Source organism: Eschscholzia californica, unplaced genomic scaffold (assembly GCF_041429995.1).
Source record: "Eschscholzia californica isolate CP2 unplaced genomic scaffold, dmEscCali1.0.p SCAF_4, whole genome shotgun sequence".
NCBI classification, from domain to species: Eukaryota; Viridiplantae; Streptophyta; class Magnoliopsida; order Ranunculales; family Papaveraceae; genus Eschscholzia; species Eschscholzia californica.
Genome location: NW_028238461.1, coordinates 47,098,633 through 47,114,233, shown reverse-complemented (window position 1 = coordinate 47,114,233; position 15,601 = coordinate 47,098,633). Strand labels below are relative to the sequence as shown.

General features: G+C 36.2%; 1 protein-coding gene and 1 pseudogene across 1 annotated transcript; both read left to right on the top strand.

Annotated features, from left to right (window-relative positions):
* Nucleotides 1-1,307: 1,307 nt before the first annotated feature.
* On the top strand, nt 1,308-2,140 carry LOC147545362 (uncharacterized). The gene has a single exon (XM_086638321.1). It carries the CDS (start codon nt 1,335-1,337, stop codon nt 1,980-1,982), a length of 648 nt encoding a protein of 215 aa, XP_086494447.1. The 5' UTR covers nt 1,308-1,334; the 3' UTR covers nt 1,983-2,140.
* Nucleotides 2,141-6,903: 4,763 nt separating this feature from the next.
* Nucleotides 6,904-10,083, top strand: LOC147545361 (transport inhibitor response 1-like protein pseudogene; annotated as a pseudogene).
* Nucleotides 10,084-15,601: the final 5,518 nt, after the last annotated feature.

Sequence of the window (15,601 nt, the reverse complement as noted above, 5' to 3'; positions counted from 1 at the left end):
AGTTAGCAGCATGACCGAGATGTTCTGAGTTAATTCCATATGTAAACTAGTGATTAGTGAATGTGTTCTCGTTCATGAACCATGGCGAGCTATACTGAATAATCAGTGTAACTAAAACCTTTTAAAATGGTTAGGCTAAAAATTTTCTAATTATGTGAGACAACAACATTAACAGGTTCACTGAACTAATTTCACACATAACAGGCGAACATGATCACTACAACTTCTATTAAAATGTAAATGTTTGTATTACAGTCTATTACATCTTGGTACAGTGGTTGACCACCCACTCTGGAACCTGTTTGATATTACGATCCTCTATATAACAAAAAAAAACATCTATATAACGCCTGCCGTCTTAACAAGTGTTTCTCTACAAATTAAAAGAAATTAAAAAGATTAAGGAGTATTTAGAGAAATGGAAACCTTCCAAAGTTGATGAAATAGTTAAGACATTTCATGATGTTGACAAATGATTCTAAGAGAATATAAAAAGACAAAAAGTGGTAAACTCCAATCTTCACTCTGTTTGAATGAAATCTCCTTGTACACGTTCTAAAGTTGGATTTGGGTAAGATAGCTATTTTTGTCTTTGTATTCTCTTATCTTCAAATAAATTATTAGACACATTGCTATGAAAAAGAATAAAAGCACATCTTAAATCATCAAAATTTTCCTACTCTGTTGTTGGACAAAGAAATCCAAATGGTACAGATGTCCTAATTTTTTGGTTCAATTATAATCGAAAATAACAATAGGTTTGTAAACAACAATTTGTTCAGTTGGTTGGTTCGAATTCATAACAATTTATTTATAAAAGATAGATATGACCTTTCTATTACCATTATCATGCCAACTGGATGTTTTGTAGAGTACATAGTCTCGTCACGGTAATCATTTTCAAGCAAGTTGGTTTTTAAAGAGAGCTAGGTTCAATTGAGTCTAACATAGTATTGGGTCTGGTGTTCCAGTGATGAGTTGAGATCGACTTTGTAACATCAGTTTTATTTGGACGCTCTTGCACTCTTACATTGTCTGGACATTAAAAATTGTGAAGTAGATTGTTTTGAGGCATTTCTTCCCTTGTTTAAACTCATTTTGGCCCTTTGGAAACTCATTTTCGCCTGGACCCCAAACATCCCCAAATATAATTCATTCCTATCATGTGTCACAAAAAAAAAAAGGCAACTTGAGACACACTTGCACTCTTAACTTTCAAAATTGAATGGTTACCTACTTTGGTTATTTTGGATCACAAGTAGTGGCAGTTTGGTAACCTTAACTCTTTATAAAGGAACTTGCTGAACAAGACCTAGTAGTTTTGTACAGCTCAAATGTCTAATCCATCCCATCTAAAATCAAAACAATCTTCTCCCAATAATTTCTCAATGAAGAAATCATCATGTCATCCCCCTTCTACCACCCCAAACTCCATGAAAATCAAAACCCTAATTCACTCTCATTTCTTTAGACATGTTTATCAACTAGTCCAAGCTCTAACAAAAGCTAAATCCGTTCTTATGGAGCTTATTCTTCACAAGAAAAAGGACAACTACTACTTGGACAACAACTTCATGAAGAAAAGTAAACTCAAGAAGAAGAAAAATAAGTTGTTTAGTTCAATAAGATTACACTATAATTGGTGTTCATCACATGTATTACCAATGCCCGAGTCCGTATTCACCGATGGGTTTGATGGTTCGACCCATGCCTACTATGATTCGACATGGAACTCGGTTGTTCAAACCGAGGAATACCAAGATAATTTTGATTCACATTTATCAGGTTATCTACATTGGCTCGACGAGAAGCAAACGACGGAGAATTCTACTACTATTAGTACTAATTATGATGTCGATGAAGAAATAGATGAGATTGATCGACTAGCTGATAAGTTCATTGCTAGTTTTCATGAGAAATTCAGGTTGGAGAAGCAAGAGTCTTACAGGAGGTACCAAGAAATGTTAGCAAGAAGTATGTGAGCTAGGGTTAACAAGAAATTAGTCATTAGAGAGTGGGATTTGAATCTGTTATTACTCTTCATGAGCTTCTTAATTTTAATTTTATGAGTCTTTTGTTCTTACTTGGTGGATTATATTGTATAAGTTCTTGGTTAAATGGTGATGATGCAAGTTTCATATTTTACTAGTTTTTCTACACTCAATTAACATAACTAACCCTATAGCTAATGATTTGATTAGTCTCGATCTCAAATTGTAATTGGTCTTAGTAATTAATAACTGATCATATATTTTAAACTAGCTAATACATATATTTGTTTGTTTTTTTTTGTTGAAAGGACAAATTTGTTAGTTATCATATATAACATTCCCATTAATTTGCACGCAAATAAATTTGATTTTTACAACACGTGAAATATAATCTATGATGGGAAAATTTATCTTGCACTACTTAAGCATTAGGTCCTAATACATTAATAAATTAACCATACTAGAATATTGCATGTAAACTGATTATGTTGAGTTTACAGAAACACTATAAGATCGAAAATAAATAATACAACACATACGTAAATTTATATACTTTCAATGTTTTTTTTTTTGTTGAGAGATATACTTGCAATGTTGATTAAACAAGAAAGATGGTTTTGTCCATAATTAGGGTTTATGAGAAGGGAATGTTATCCAAATAATTAGTACAAGAATAAGTTAATAAAAAAAAGAGAAAGAATGAAAGAAAGAAAAAGATAAAGAAAAGAAAAGTAAAAATTAGTTAGTAAGGGGCCTACTCTTTATGAAAAGTGAAATCTTGAAAATTTGGGAAGTTGATCATTCATGACAAGAATCACATGCATGTGACATTTAGTCTGTAACAGACAACAATCCATGATGTCATGGGATGCATGCATGCATGCATGAATATCATTATACTGATGATCCTCTGCACATCACGGATTAACTGCTACTTTCACCTGAATGGTCCCTCCTCTCTCTCTCTCTCTCATTTCAATTGACTCAGTCTTCTACTTATTGTTGGAGTTCTTTTTTTCTTCTTCTTCTTGTAGGAATCATACTTGTTTGTATCTTAATCGTCTGACTCAAGTCGAACAAAATTAGTGCAAATCAATCATGAATCAGATATCACGAGTTAGATATAAATAAATATGGATACGACTCGAACGCCTTCACGTTAAATTTCAGATTTGGTTTTGAACATCACTATGATCACTTGGTGTTTTTTTTTTTGTAAAGTTGTACGCTTTTTAATTTAGATATGACTCAGTTGAATGGTTGGATGTTGATTGATTTAAAAAATGTTAGTTTTTTGTATGACTCATCTAAGGATCGTATGAATGGCTGACTCGACTGAGTTGTTTGGGGGTTCATATTTTAGTCGGACATGAAATAAGTTTGAACGAATAGTTCTTTATCTTTACACATCCAAAAATGACTAGTGTATTTCTAACCAAAACAAGTCGTAATTAGACACAAAAAAACAAACACATCCACACCTAATTTAAAGATTAAATGGACTCGAGTCAGATTTAAGAACGTCTTTTTTTTCAGATTGGTGGTGCTCTATTCATCTGAATTTTACTCAAATTGATTTTAACTCCATTTTATTCATACATAAAATTAGTCTGAATCAACAACCCATTGTTTGAAATACCCACCACCTTTGTTTCTCACTCATGTATACTTGTTCCAATTCACTATTTGTTTCTTTTGATTTATTCACATTCTTGTTTTTTTATTTACTTGAGACTTTAAATCTTCTTTATTTCATGGTCCTATTTGAATGGTGGCCCTTATCAAAAGCAAAATCCTGTCCTCATGCATTCAAAACCATAAGCAATAAGACAATAATGACAAAAAAAAAAAACAGAATACCCAGGATTTGGAGTAATAAGAATTCCACATCCTGCCTCAAATCAGATTGAAACTTAATATTTTATGGGTACTATGAAAATAAACTTTAATGCAGCAATTTTAAGCTCCTAATGTTTGCGGCAGAGTTGGGTTATATTGCCAAAAATCACATTGTCTTCTCTAGTTGGGGAATCAAAATAGGAGAATGATAGAATTGCTTCGTGTAAGAGGCAGTTTCTAAAAATTGAAGAGGAGGTTTAAGAGGCAGCAATAGGCATTTTCCAAATTGGGATGGTTTCCAATTTTTTGGCTCAATAGGCAGTTTCCAATTTTTTGGCTTATAATATATATAAATAGGGGTTGAGTGCTTTGTAATGGCGACAAGGTTTTCTTTATGTGAAGGGTTGGTAGAACTACGGTAGGCTTGATCCTGTAAAAGGGTACGTAGGCAGCCATTGTCATGTGGCGCAGTAGGATGAAGTCACAAAAAGAAGATATATCTTACAAGGAGTATCCTGGTGTTCGTCCAAACTTTGAAGTATATCAAATTGTGTACGAGGTGGAGAATTGTAAGAGGCAGTTTCTAAAAATTGAAGAGGAGGTTTAAGAGGCAGCAATAGGCAGTTTCCAAATTGGGATGGTTTCCAATTTTTTGGCTCAATAGGCAGTTTCCAATTTTTTGGCTTATAATATATATAAATAGGGGTTGAGTGCTTTGTAATCAACACACCAACACAAGCAACAACAACTCTTCTTTAGAGAGAGCTAAAGAGAGAGAGCAAGTGAGAGAGAAATTTTTTGTTCATAGTTTTGAGCGGTGTTAAATTTCTCGGTCGTCGAAGATTTAGTATAGAGGTTAATTTCTATACGGTACCATCTTGGGACGAACTTGCGGGTTGTGTGAGTCGTCTTCATATATCCTTCAATAAAGATTTCTTGTTCGCCCAAGGACGTAGGCTTTAAAGCCGAACCTCGTTAAATTCTGTTCGCATATTTGATTTTGGCTTAGCTTTTCGATTAATCTTCATAATCGGATCAATTTCTAGGATAGGTTCGATAGCTTCCGCGACTTTTAGTTATAACACTTCGACTTTTACTCGGTCTAATTTAACATATTTTTTTTTCCTTTCACTAGCCATGGCTAACCAGAAATGGACTCATAAGCCCAATCCTATTTTATGAGAGAAGTAGGATGAAATTAGATTGGAACTAACCCAAGGTAAAACTAGATAGTGTCAGTTATCTTGTAAGCTGAGACTGGAGTTCATTGGGCATATTAAGGATCAGAACAAGAATCAGTCAATCATACTTTTTGAGAGGGTTAGACTGTAAATTAGAAGAAGAAAAAAGTTAAAAAGAAAATAAGAAAGAGGATGATGCTTCTGTCTTTTATCTGTCTCAAATTTTTTGCTTTATTCCTTAACTTCATCTTTTATTGCTTTTAGGAGGAGAGAGAAGAGTTGGTTTGATCTTTTTTGCCTACTTAGTTTAGGTTTAAATCTTTTTTCATTTTTTCTGATTTGTTTACGATCTTTTGCTTATTAGTAAATGATCAATTAATACAAAACTTAAGATGACATACAATATCTTGATTCTCAAGTGGCACATTTTTTTAACATTGACCCGGGGTCTCGACCGCGCCAACAGACTGGGCAGAAAGTAGGGGTGGGAATCGGTCCGGACGGGCGGAAACACACACTAACTTATCCGTTCCGGTCGGAACGGACACAAGTCCTACGTGTCCACTCAGACATCCGGACCAAACTGGCGGGCATTTCAGATTTTTTTCCAACAAAGTGCCCGTCCGTGACCGTTTTGATAGTAGGGCAAATCGGGTATCGGTCGGTCGGGCATCGATCACTAATGCACAAATAAATAATTTTTTATTCGAAATTAAAATTGCTTAGTAGTTAAATACAACTTTCTAAACTCACACTTTACAATTTCAAAAGTAAATGAACACAAAATTAAAAGATAATTATTGAGATTTCTCATGGATTACAATCGGTTCTATTCTTCTTCTCATGGATTACGATCGGTGTATTGTGGATTCTTGAGTTACTGATGAGATATTGAGATTTTGGAGGAGAGAGAGACTAGAGAAGTATAGGGACGAAGACAAGATTGAGAAAAATGATTTCTAGGGTTATATATTTTTACTATATAATCAGACGGGTCGGATCACCGGGTAAGGACCTATGTCCGCGTCCGTCCGCTGAAGCTCTTTCGATCGGGCGGGTACGAACCAATTTGGACATCAGACGGTTACGAACCCTTCAGACTTGTACGGTCGTGGACGGGTTTCGGGTAAATTAGTAAAGTGTAGCTCCAAATAATAGTACAAAAAGATAATTTAACTTTAAATATCACATTACCTTTAATCATTAAAATTTTCTTAGCTAATCCTGTTTAATTAGGTAAACTATAACCATGTCATATTGTTCATGATTGTTTTTTAATTGTGGGCTATAGTTCAAATATAGTCATTTACATGTACTTATATCGAAATAGCAAAATTATCTTAGGGAACCAAATTGTACGAGAGTTCGTGGTCAAAATGCGGAAGAATGCGAATCCATAGCAATTCCCAAAACTATGCAACGGGCAAAAGAATTACAATTTCAACACGTACACATTGAAAACGACAGTCTAAAAGGTGATCCATCACATTCTCAACTAGAAGAACCAAGTGCATTGGCAGACGAAGAAACACATAGATGAAATCAACAATCTTAAGGTCTCGTTCATCGGAACCGAATTCTCCTACACTTCTAGGCTCAACAACAAACAGGCAGATGCTATAGTCAAATGGAGCAGAAAGAATAATAGCAAACGCATCTGGAAGGACGCTCTAGAGTTTCAGAGCATTGTTTAGCTTGGTTTCTTTCCTTTCAACAAAAAGATATTAAAAAAATGGGTCATCTATGAAAACAAAGTAACTAGACAACCAATAACTATTGTGTTTTGTGAGTGAACACTAGTATTAGTTGTAGAGACTGGAGAGAGAAAGTAGAATAGTTGATATAAGTTGTAGGGTGACCCCGCAAAAGTGTTATAGGCCGCCCAATTACAAATGAGGCATCTCACAATTTGTGCTTAATCAATCCCCTCCTAAAGTTGTAGTCTATATACATTCAAATAGAAGATTAGATCTACTTGTTAGGGTTTTTATTTCATTTGATTCGATCTCGCTTGAAAACATTTAGTTTGATCTGTTATGTTGAATAAATGACTGTTTAGATAAGAACTGCATGCATGATGATTTGAATATAACCTAATTAAATGAATAAGTCATGTGAATATATTGACTGAAAACTGTTATAGTTTATTGATGTATGCATAATGTGGTATATTCAGAAAACTTCGGGTGCTTGATCTAATGGATTCGGAAGTGATGGATGACGAAATAGATTGGATATCTTGTTTTCCTGAAACTCGAACTTGTCTTGAAACGCTTGCTTTTGATTGTGTGGAATTCCCTATAAATTATAAAGCTTTGGAGCGGTTAGTAGTACGATCTCCTTCTTTAAGAAAGCTCAGGTTGAACATCTATATCTCCACTGCAAAACTTCACCGACTAATGATCCGAGCTCCACAGCTAACACACTAAGGAACTGGATCATTCTGTCCAAGTCCAACGGATACCATTCTTCTAGTAGACAAAAAAGCGAATCTGTTATCGGTATTCAATTCTTGCTGATCGTTGAGTTGTCTCTGGCGATTCAGGGACAATTTTCCGGATTTTTTTTCTTCTATCTATCCTGTATGTGCTAACCTAACTTCACTAAACTTCAGCTATGCTAGTATCGACGCTGGGCAACTTAAACCAATTATCTGTCACTCTCATAAGCTTTAGATATTCTGCCTATGTATCTTCTCTGATTTATTCTCATTTTGTTTTAAGCTGAATAATTGTACTTCTACAAGTTTATGTGATGGGAAGTCTTAATGACTTGAAATCCGAGTCACTTGGAACCATATGATGTAGTTTTAGAAAGAACAAAACAGAATTTGGAAACATGATGTGACTTGAAAACATATCCGACTCACTTGGAACCATATGATGTAGTTTTAGAAAGAACAAAACAGAATTTGGAAACATGATGTACCGGATATCTGTTGTTCCTCTGGTTATGGTTTGAGTTTACTTTAACTCTGTCTGGTCTTGATTAAGCCAGAGTCTGGGTTGAAGTAGGGAACTTCCTTTCTCTAAGTTATAGAGAGATAAACGAGAAGCGAATACCGACTTTATCAATAGTTCCTTCTTTCGGATTAACCGAGATAGACAAAAGATAATGGAGTCGAGGCGAGAATAAATTCTCTTTCCTTAAGACATTTTACACCCCCGTAACAGTACCAATCGTTAGGGTGTATGCCTTTGGGACACAACGACTATCCTTTCAGAATTTTAAGATGGTACTTCTATATTCTGGAAGCGGGCGAACCTTCGTAAATAATATGAGCTCTTGGACTGATGCGATTGGATCTTCTAGACGTTTTAAGATTATAAGTTCACTCAAAACTTCTTTCTTCATTTTTTCTAGAGATACTAGTATTCCAGACACACAGAATACTAATTGTTAGAAGAGAAGAGAAGAAAAGGATAGACTTGAATCTTCTAGACGCTTTAGATTATAACTTCACTCAAAACTTCTTTCTTCCTTTTTCTAGATATACTAGAATTACTTCCCAATCAGTATTCCAGACACACAGAATACTAATTGTTAGAAGAGAAGAGAAGAAGAGAATGAATGGAATTAGAATTGGAATGGTTTTGGGTTGTTTATATAGGAATTGAATGGATACATGTGTCTATTGGGTTAAAAGGACACACCTGTTCGGAACTAGGGACTCAACTTGAAGAGTAACTGATTAATATAGTCGGTTGTAATCTGGACCGCCAGATTTCTCTAGAAAACACGGAGGGAACGACGACCGTTAGATGAAGATAAGTCTGGCCCGAAACATGCCCAAAAGGTGACACATCCGACCGTTAGATGAAGGATCGGAAGAAATCCCACCAGGTGCCCGACACGGAAGTCACGCGGGTTGTTGGATCTATCTGATCCGACGCTGTTAGACGCTTCCCAACACTGTCCCGAGAGAATTATCGCGCAATCGTCAGGTCTGGCGCAATCCCGCGGAAGGAACACTCACCGTCCAGATCTGAACGCGTTCTCTTCGCTCAAATGGACCTCAATCCGACTTGTCTGGTTTGACGCTTTAGTCCCTAATTTCACCGATCTTCGACCAAACTTTAAACTTGAATTTCTCATTCATCCAGAATCGAATTCGAGTGATTCTTGGCTCTAAGTTTAAGAGCTCGACGAGACGAACGCAAAGGCGTGTTCTATTTCTGAGTTTGACGAGGCCCGTCGAGCCAAAATTGGCTCCGATTCTAACAATATCATTACCAAATAGAAACACAAATAACAGAAGAATCCCATGCTAACTTATAACTCTCTCTCCCTCTCTCGTGATTGTTACTGTTTGTTTCTATGCAGGTCCTGGACACAGTATGTGATGAGGGACTCCGAGCTGTTGCTGAAACTTGCAAAGACCTTCGTGAACTTGAGTATTTCCTTTGCATGCTCATGAGGATCGTGAGTCTCCAGTTTCAGAAGTTGGACTTCTTGCAATTTCTGAGGGTTATAGGAAGCCTTAATCCATTCTATATTTCTGCCAGCAGATGACTAACACAGCGGTTATGGCCATGTCAAAAAATTGTCCAGAGCTGGTGGTTTTCCGTCTATGTATAATGGGACGACGCCTGCCAGACCACATAACTGGAGAACCCATGGACGGAGGGTTTGGAGCTATAGTTAGGAACTGTAAGAAGCTCACAAGACTTACTATATCTGGTTTGCTCACGGATAAGGCTTTCCGTTATATTGGGATGTATGGGAAGTTAGTTCAAACTCTTTCTGTTTCTTTTGCTGGGGATGGTGATGTGGGGCTCACTTATGTTCTTCAAGGGTGCCATAAGTTACTGGAAATGCATCTCCGCTCTCTGGTCTTCGCCATTATTACAACATGAGGTTTCTTTGGATGTCCTCTTGTAAACTCTCTCCTGTTGGTTGCTCGAGAGAGGCCGTCTCTGGTAATAGAAGTGATTAGGGATGTAGACGAAGAGGATACAGATGATAACGCCATCGAAGAAAACTCTGGGGATTCTACCATCGGGACGTTGTATATGTATCGGTCACTCGATGGATGGAGAAGTGATGCTTCAAAATTCGTGACAATCTTGTAGACCTTTATGGTGTAGTTAGAGGACTTATTAGCTGTTTGTATGGAAACGGGTTGGGGTCCTTCCTTATATAAAAAGGATTCCTAGTTGAAATAGGATTTCCCTTATTCCTTATTTGGGGATAAATAGAAGTTTCTATTTCAAGCCTGAAAAGGAATCCTATTTCTAGTAGAATACCTCCCTAATTATCATTATAAAAGGGATGAAAGGGAAGAAATTATTCATACTCTCAAGTCAGAGAGTATCCTCTCAATATTCTCTGACCATATTCTCTCTGATTAGAGAGATGTCAGAGAGATGAGACAGAGAGAGAGACTCCTCTCAGATCATATCTTCTCTGGTTAGAGAGAGATCAGAGAGATGAGACAGGAATATAGAGAATCCTTTCAGATCATATCTTCTCAGATTAGAGAGAAAGAAATCAGAGAGATGGAATAGAGAGTGGTCGGAGAAAGAGAAATTTCTGAAGTGGTTCTTTTGAAAGAGATTGAAAGAGAAGAATATTGGTTTGAAGAAAAGAAGATTATTAATCTTGTGAAGCAATTTAGTTTGTGTTAAACTTCTTCAACCTTTGGTAATCTTGGAGTTGTTCAAATCCTAAGGAGTAAGAGATTTCTATTTCCCCTTTCTTGTTCAGTTTATCCACCGTAGTTTTTGGTGAAGAGTTGTTATCCAAGAGTGTTTCCACACATCTTGAAGAGTTGGTTAATTCTCTATTTGTTTAGAGAAGTGTGTTTATCCAAGTGTGTTTCCACACATCTTGAAGAATCGGTTAATCCTCTGTTTGTTTAGGGAAGAGTTGTTATCCAAGAGTGTTTCCACACATCTTGAAGAGTTGGGTAATCCTCTATTTGTTTAGGGAAGAGTTGTTATCCAAGAGTGTTTCGACATATCTTGAAGAGTTGGTTAATACTCTATTTGTTTGGGGAAGAATTGTTATCCAAGGGTGTTTCTACACAACTTGAAGAATTGGTTTATCCACCATAGGTTTGGTGAAGAATTGTGTAACACATTATTTAATCATATATAGTGGAAGATTTTTGGACTAGTTCCCGTGATTTTTTACCTTCTACCTTGGAGGGGTCCACGTTAAATAATCTTGGTGTCTTTGCTTATACTTTCACATCTTTTATCTTCGTATTCCTGAACAAGTAATTAATTAGACCATTTTTCCTAACAAAACAATGGAGCATTTTACTATCTTAACGTTTGGGGATGCTTGAAGTAGAAGATTATTTGCCTTCTGAAACCATGAAATTTTTTCTTTCGTTGCCTCACATGTATCATGGAGATGATCGGACATGTTATCTCTTCTTGGCACAGGTGTTGTAGCGGATGGCATTTGAATTTTCCTTTTACTCGTCCAACAACTTGAAGAAGAAGTGGGTTATTCAGATATGTAGGTTTTGCTCAAACGTTGTTATATATTTTCTCTTTCTTACTAATTTTATTATTGATTTTTTCGACTACGAAAAGAATATCTCTATTTTGACCTTTAATTCTGGATTCAACCGTGACATTTTCAGGATCGTACTTTGTATGACTTATATTTTACTCCAAATTAGGCTTGTTACATATATATTGGTTTTCTTCCGAATTGTACCCGCGACTTTGGTCGGTAACTTCAATCTTTGAATAGTAAATACGAGACACGTGTCGCTAGCGTAGTTACAGACCATGCGATAACTCTCTAGCCATAGGATATTTTATTACTCGTAGGCGGCTATCGTGTGACACGTGTCACGTACGCTTTGTATCGAGGCGGGTATGAATTTGGCGGTCAAGGCGTGTAGTTTTTGGTTTGGGTCATTACCCGACCTTGTTATGGGCCTTGTTATTAACACCCGACCCTTTGTCGTGCCTCACGGATTTTATCCTTACGAAGCGATTGTTCTCTTATTTTAAGGACACCTCCTCGGGCGAATATTTGCCCATACACTCATTAAATTAAATACTTGATATTTTTATCCAACGATAACTTTCTTGTTGACATTAATAATCACAGCTTCTTTTTTTGACATTTTCTTTCACCTTGTACATACAATGGCCACCTTTACATACACGAAACAATACATTTAAGTTCGTTGTCATCAATTTTCGTTCAATCTATAACTGAATTTCCAACATTTTCGTTGTAACTTAATCATCATTCACTCATCTTCATCAAGCATCAAAAAAAAATTTGTACGTGTAACACGTGTGTGGTATGTGCGTGTGTAACACGTGTGTGGTATGTGCGTGCGTAACACGTGTGTGGTATGTGCGTGCGTAACACGTGTGTGGTATGTGCGTGTGTAACACGTGACGAATCGAGAAGACGAGATCCGACGATCATGAAGAATTCAGAATATTCCAAGCTATGTAAAGATCCATAATATTTAGTATAATATATTTGGAGTATCTCCTGTAATATATCTAATATTATTATTTGATCGACTTTATATAATTTCCTAATTTAGTTAAAAGAAACTAGGAAACCCTAAACCTTCATTTCTCTATAAATAGGAGAGGGTTGTAGAAATCAAACTCATCGAGTTATGTCTGGCCAATGTGGTTCGATCAACCCACATTTGTATGTGGTGATTATAAATAAAAAATTTATTTTCTTTAGAAGTAGGTCTTGAGTATCCGACCGAACCACGTTAAATTATCGTGTTACTATTTAAATTTACATCTCTGATTATTATATCAGGAGCCCTCCACAAAATTCGATCGGTGCTACTCATCTCAACGATACGTTGCACTTGCCGAGGGTGTCTAAGATTCTTTGATCATTAGGCTGTAGTATTTTGAGAACAACCAATTGCACCCTCACATGTTGCGAGATCTCCTCACGTTGATGTCGATTGACGGTAATGGTTAATAAACATATCTTCTTCGTCCATACACTCATTAAATTAAATACTTGATATTTGCCCATACACTCATTAAATTAAATACTTGATATTTTTATCCAACGATAACTTTCTTGTTGACATTAATAATCACAACTTCTTTTTTTGACATTTTCTTTCACCTTGTACATACAATGGCCACCTTTACATACACGAAACAATACATTTAAGTTCGTTGTCATCAATTTTCGTTCAATCTATAACTGAATTTCCAACATTTTCGTTGTGACTTAATCATCATTCACTCATCTTCATCAAGCATCAAAAAAATTTTGTACGTGTAACACGTGTGTGGTATGTGCGTGTGTAACACGTGTGTGGTATGTGCGTGTGTAACACGTGTGTGGTATGTGCGTGTGTAACACGTGTGTGGTATGTGCGTGTGTAACACGTGTGTGGTATGTGCGTGTGTAACACGTGTATGGTATGTACGTGACGAATCGAGAAGACGAGATCCGACGATCAAGAAGAATTCAGAATATTCCAAGCTATGTAAAGATCCATAATATTTAGTAAAATATATTTGGAGTATCTCATGTAATATATCTAATATTATTATTTGATCGACTTTATATAATTTCCTAATTTAGTTAAAAGAAACTAGGAAACCCTAAACCTTAATTTCTCTATAAATAGGAGAGGGTTGTAGAAATCAAACTCATCGAGTTATGTCTGGCCAATGTAACCGATCAACCCACATTTGTATGTGGTGATTATAAATAAAAATTTTATTTTCTGTAGAAGTAGGTCTTGAGTATCCGACCGAACCACGTTAAATTATCGTGTTACTATTTAAATTTACATCTCTGATTATTATATCAGGAGCCCTCCACAAAATTCGATCGGTGCTACTCATCTCAACGATAGGAAAGAATACGTTGCACTTGCCGATGGTGTCTAAGATTCTTTGATCATTAGGCTGTAGTATTTTGAGAACAACCAATTGCACCCTCACATGTTGCGAGATCTCCTCACGTTGATGTCGATTGACGGTAATGGTTGATACACATATCTTCTTCGTCGTAAGAGACACAGAGGGAAGAGAGTTAGAACGGGTAACTTGAAGTTGTTGAGGGTAATTACGTTTCTTGGCCCGGAAGCCAAGGAGAAACCTAAACAACCAAAACATTTAATTATGTTGCAAAGTTTTAGTTGATAGAGGATGAAGTGATGTTTGCAACCCTTCTCTTATATAGAGGGGGAGAAGTGTGTCTCTTGTGTGTGATTCTCTTGTGACAGTAGATCGTAGTATAGCTTATAGCTTGATGATGGTTATGATAATTTACCCATCTTTGTTTTTTTTCTCTATCTCACTCATTGTTAACTTTCTCTCTCTACGAGTCCATGGAAATTTGTTTGAGCTGGAAGTCGAGAGAGGAACGAAGGTATTCTTTTAACTTGATCAAACTCTATATTAGTAATAAACTAAAGGTTAAAGAACAAACTATATGGTATGTACGAGTGTAACACGTGTATGTGCGTGTGTAACACGTGTATGTGCGTGTGTAACACGTGTATGTACGTGATATAAGAAGAATCAAGATGAAGAGATCCGACGATGAAGATGTGTCCAAGCAAAGAGATACGTGTGTAACACGTGTATGGTATGTACGTGTGTAACACGTGTATGGTATGTACGTGTGTAACACGTGTATGTACGTGACGGATCGAGAAGACGAGATCCGACGATCAAGAAGAATTCTGAATATTCCAAGATATGTGATGATCTATAATATATTTTGAATATCTCTTGTAATATATCTAATATTATTAGTAGATTGATTTTACTTACAAACCTGAAACCTTAATGTCTCTATAAATAAGAGAGGATCGTAGGAATCAAACTCATCGAGTTATGACCAATGTAACCGATCAACCCACATTTGTATGTGGTAATTATTAATAAAAAGTTATTCTCTGTGGATGTAGGTATTGAGAACGACCGAACTACGTTAAATTTCCGAGTCACTATTTAAATTTACATCTACGATTATTATATAATCGTGAGTTTCAGTCAGTACATCAGGAGCCCTCCACAAAATTCGATCGGTGCTACTCATCTTAACGATAGGAAAGAATACGTTGCACTTGCCGATGGTGTATAAGATTCTCTGATCGTTAGACTGTAGTATTTTGAGAATAACCAATTGTACCCTCACATTTTGCGAGATCTCCTCACGTTTATGTTGATTGACTGTAATGGTTGATACACCTATCTTCTTCGTCGTGAGAGACAGATAGGGAAGAGAGTTAGAACGACTAATTTGAACCTGCTGAGGGTAATTACGTTTCTTGGCCCGGAAGCCAAGGAGAAACCTGAACAACCAAAACATTTAATTCTGTTGCAAACTTGTAGTTAATAGAGGATGAAGTGATGTTTGCAACCCTTCTCTTATATAGAGGGGGGAGAAGTGTGTCTCTTGTGTGTGATTCTCTTGTGACAGTAGATCGTAGTATAGCTTATAGCTTAATGATGGTTATGATAACTTACCTATCTTTGTTTTTTTTCTCTATCTCACTCATTGTTAACTTTCTCTCTCTACGAGTCCGTGAAAATTTGTTTGAGTTGGAAGTCGAGAGAGGAACGAAGGTATTCTTTTAGCTTGATCAAACTCTACATAAGTAAT

Coding starts and splice junctions, on each gene's coding strand:
- LOC147545362 (XM_086638321.1), top strand. CDS start 1,335: ATGTCTAATCCATCCCATCTAAAATCAAAACAATCTTCTCCCAATAAT.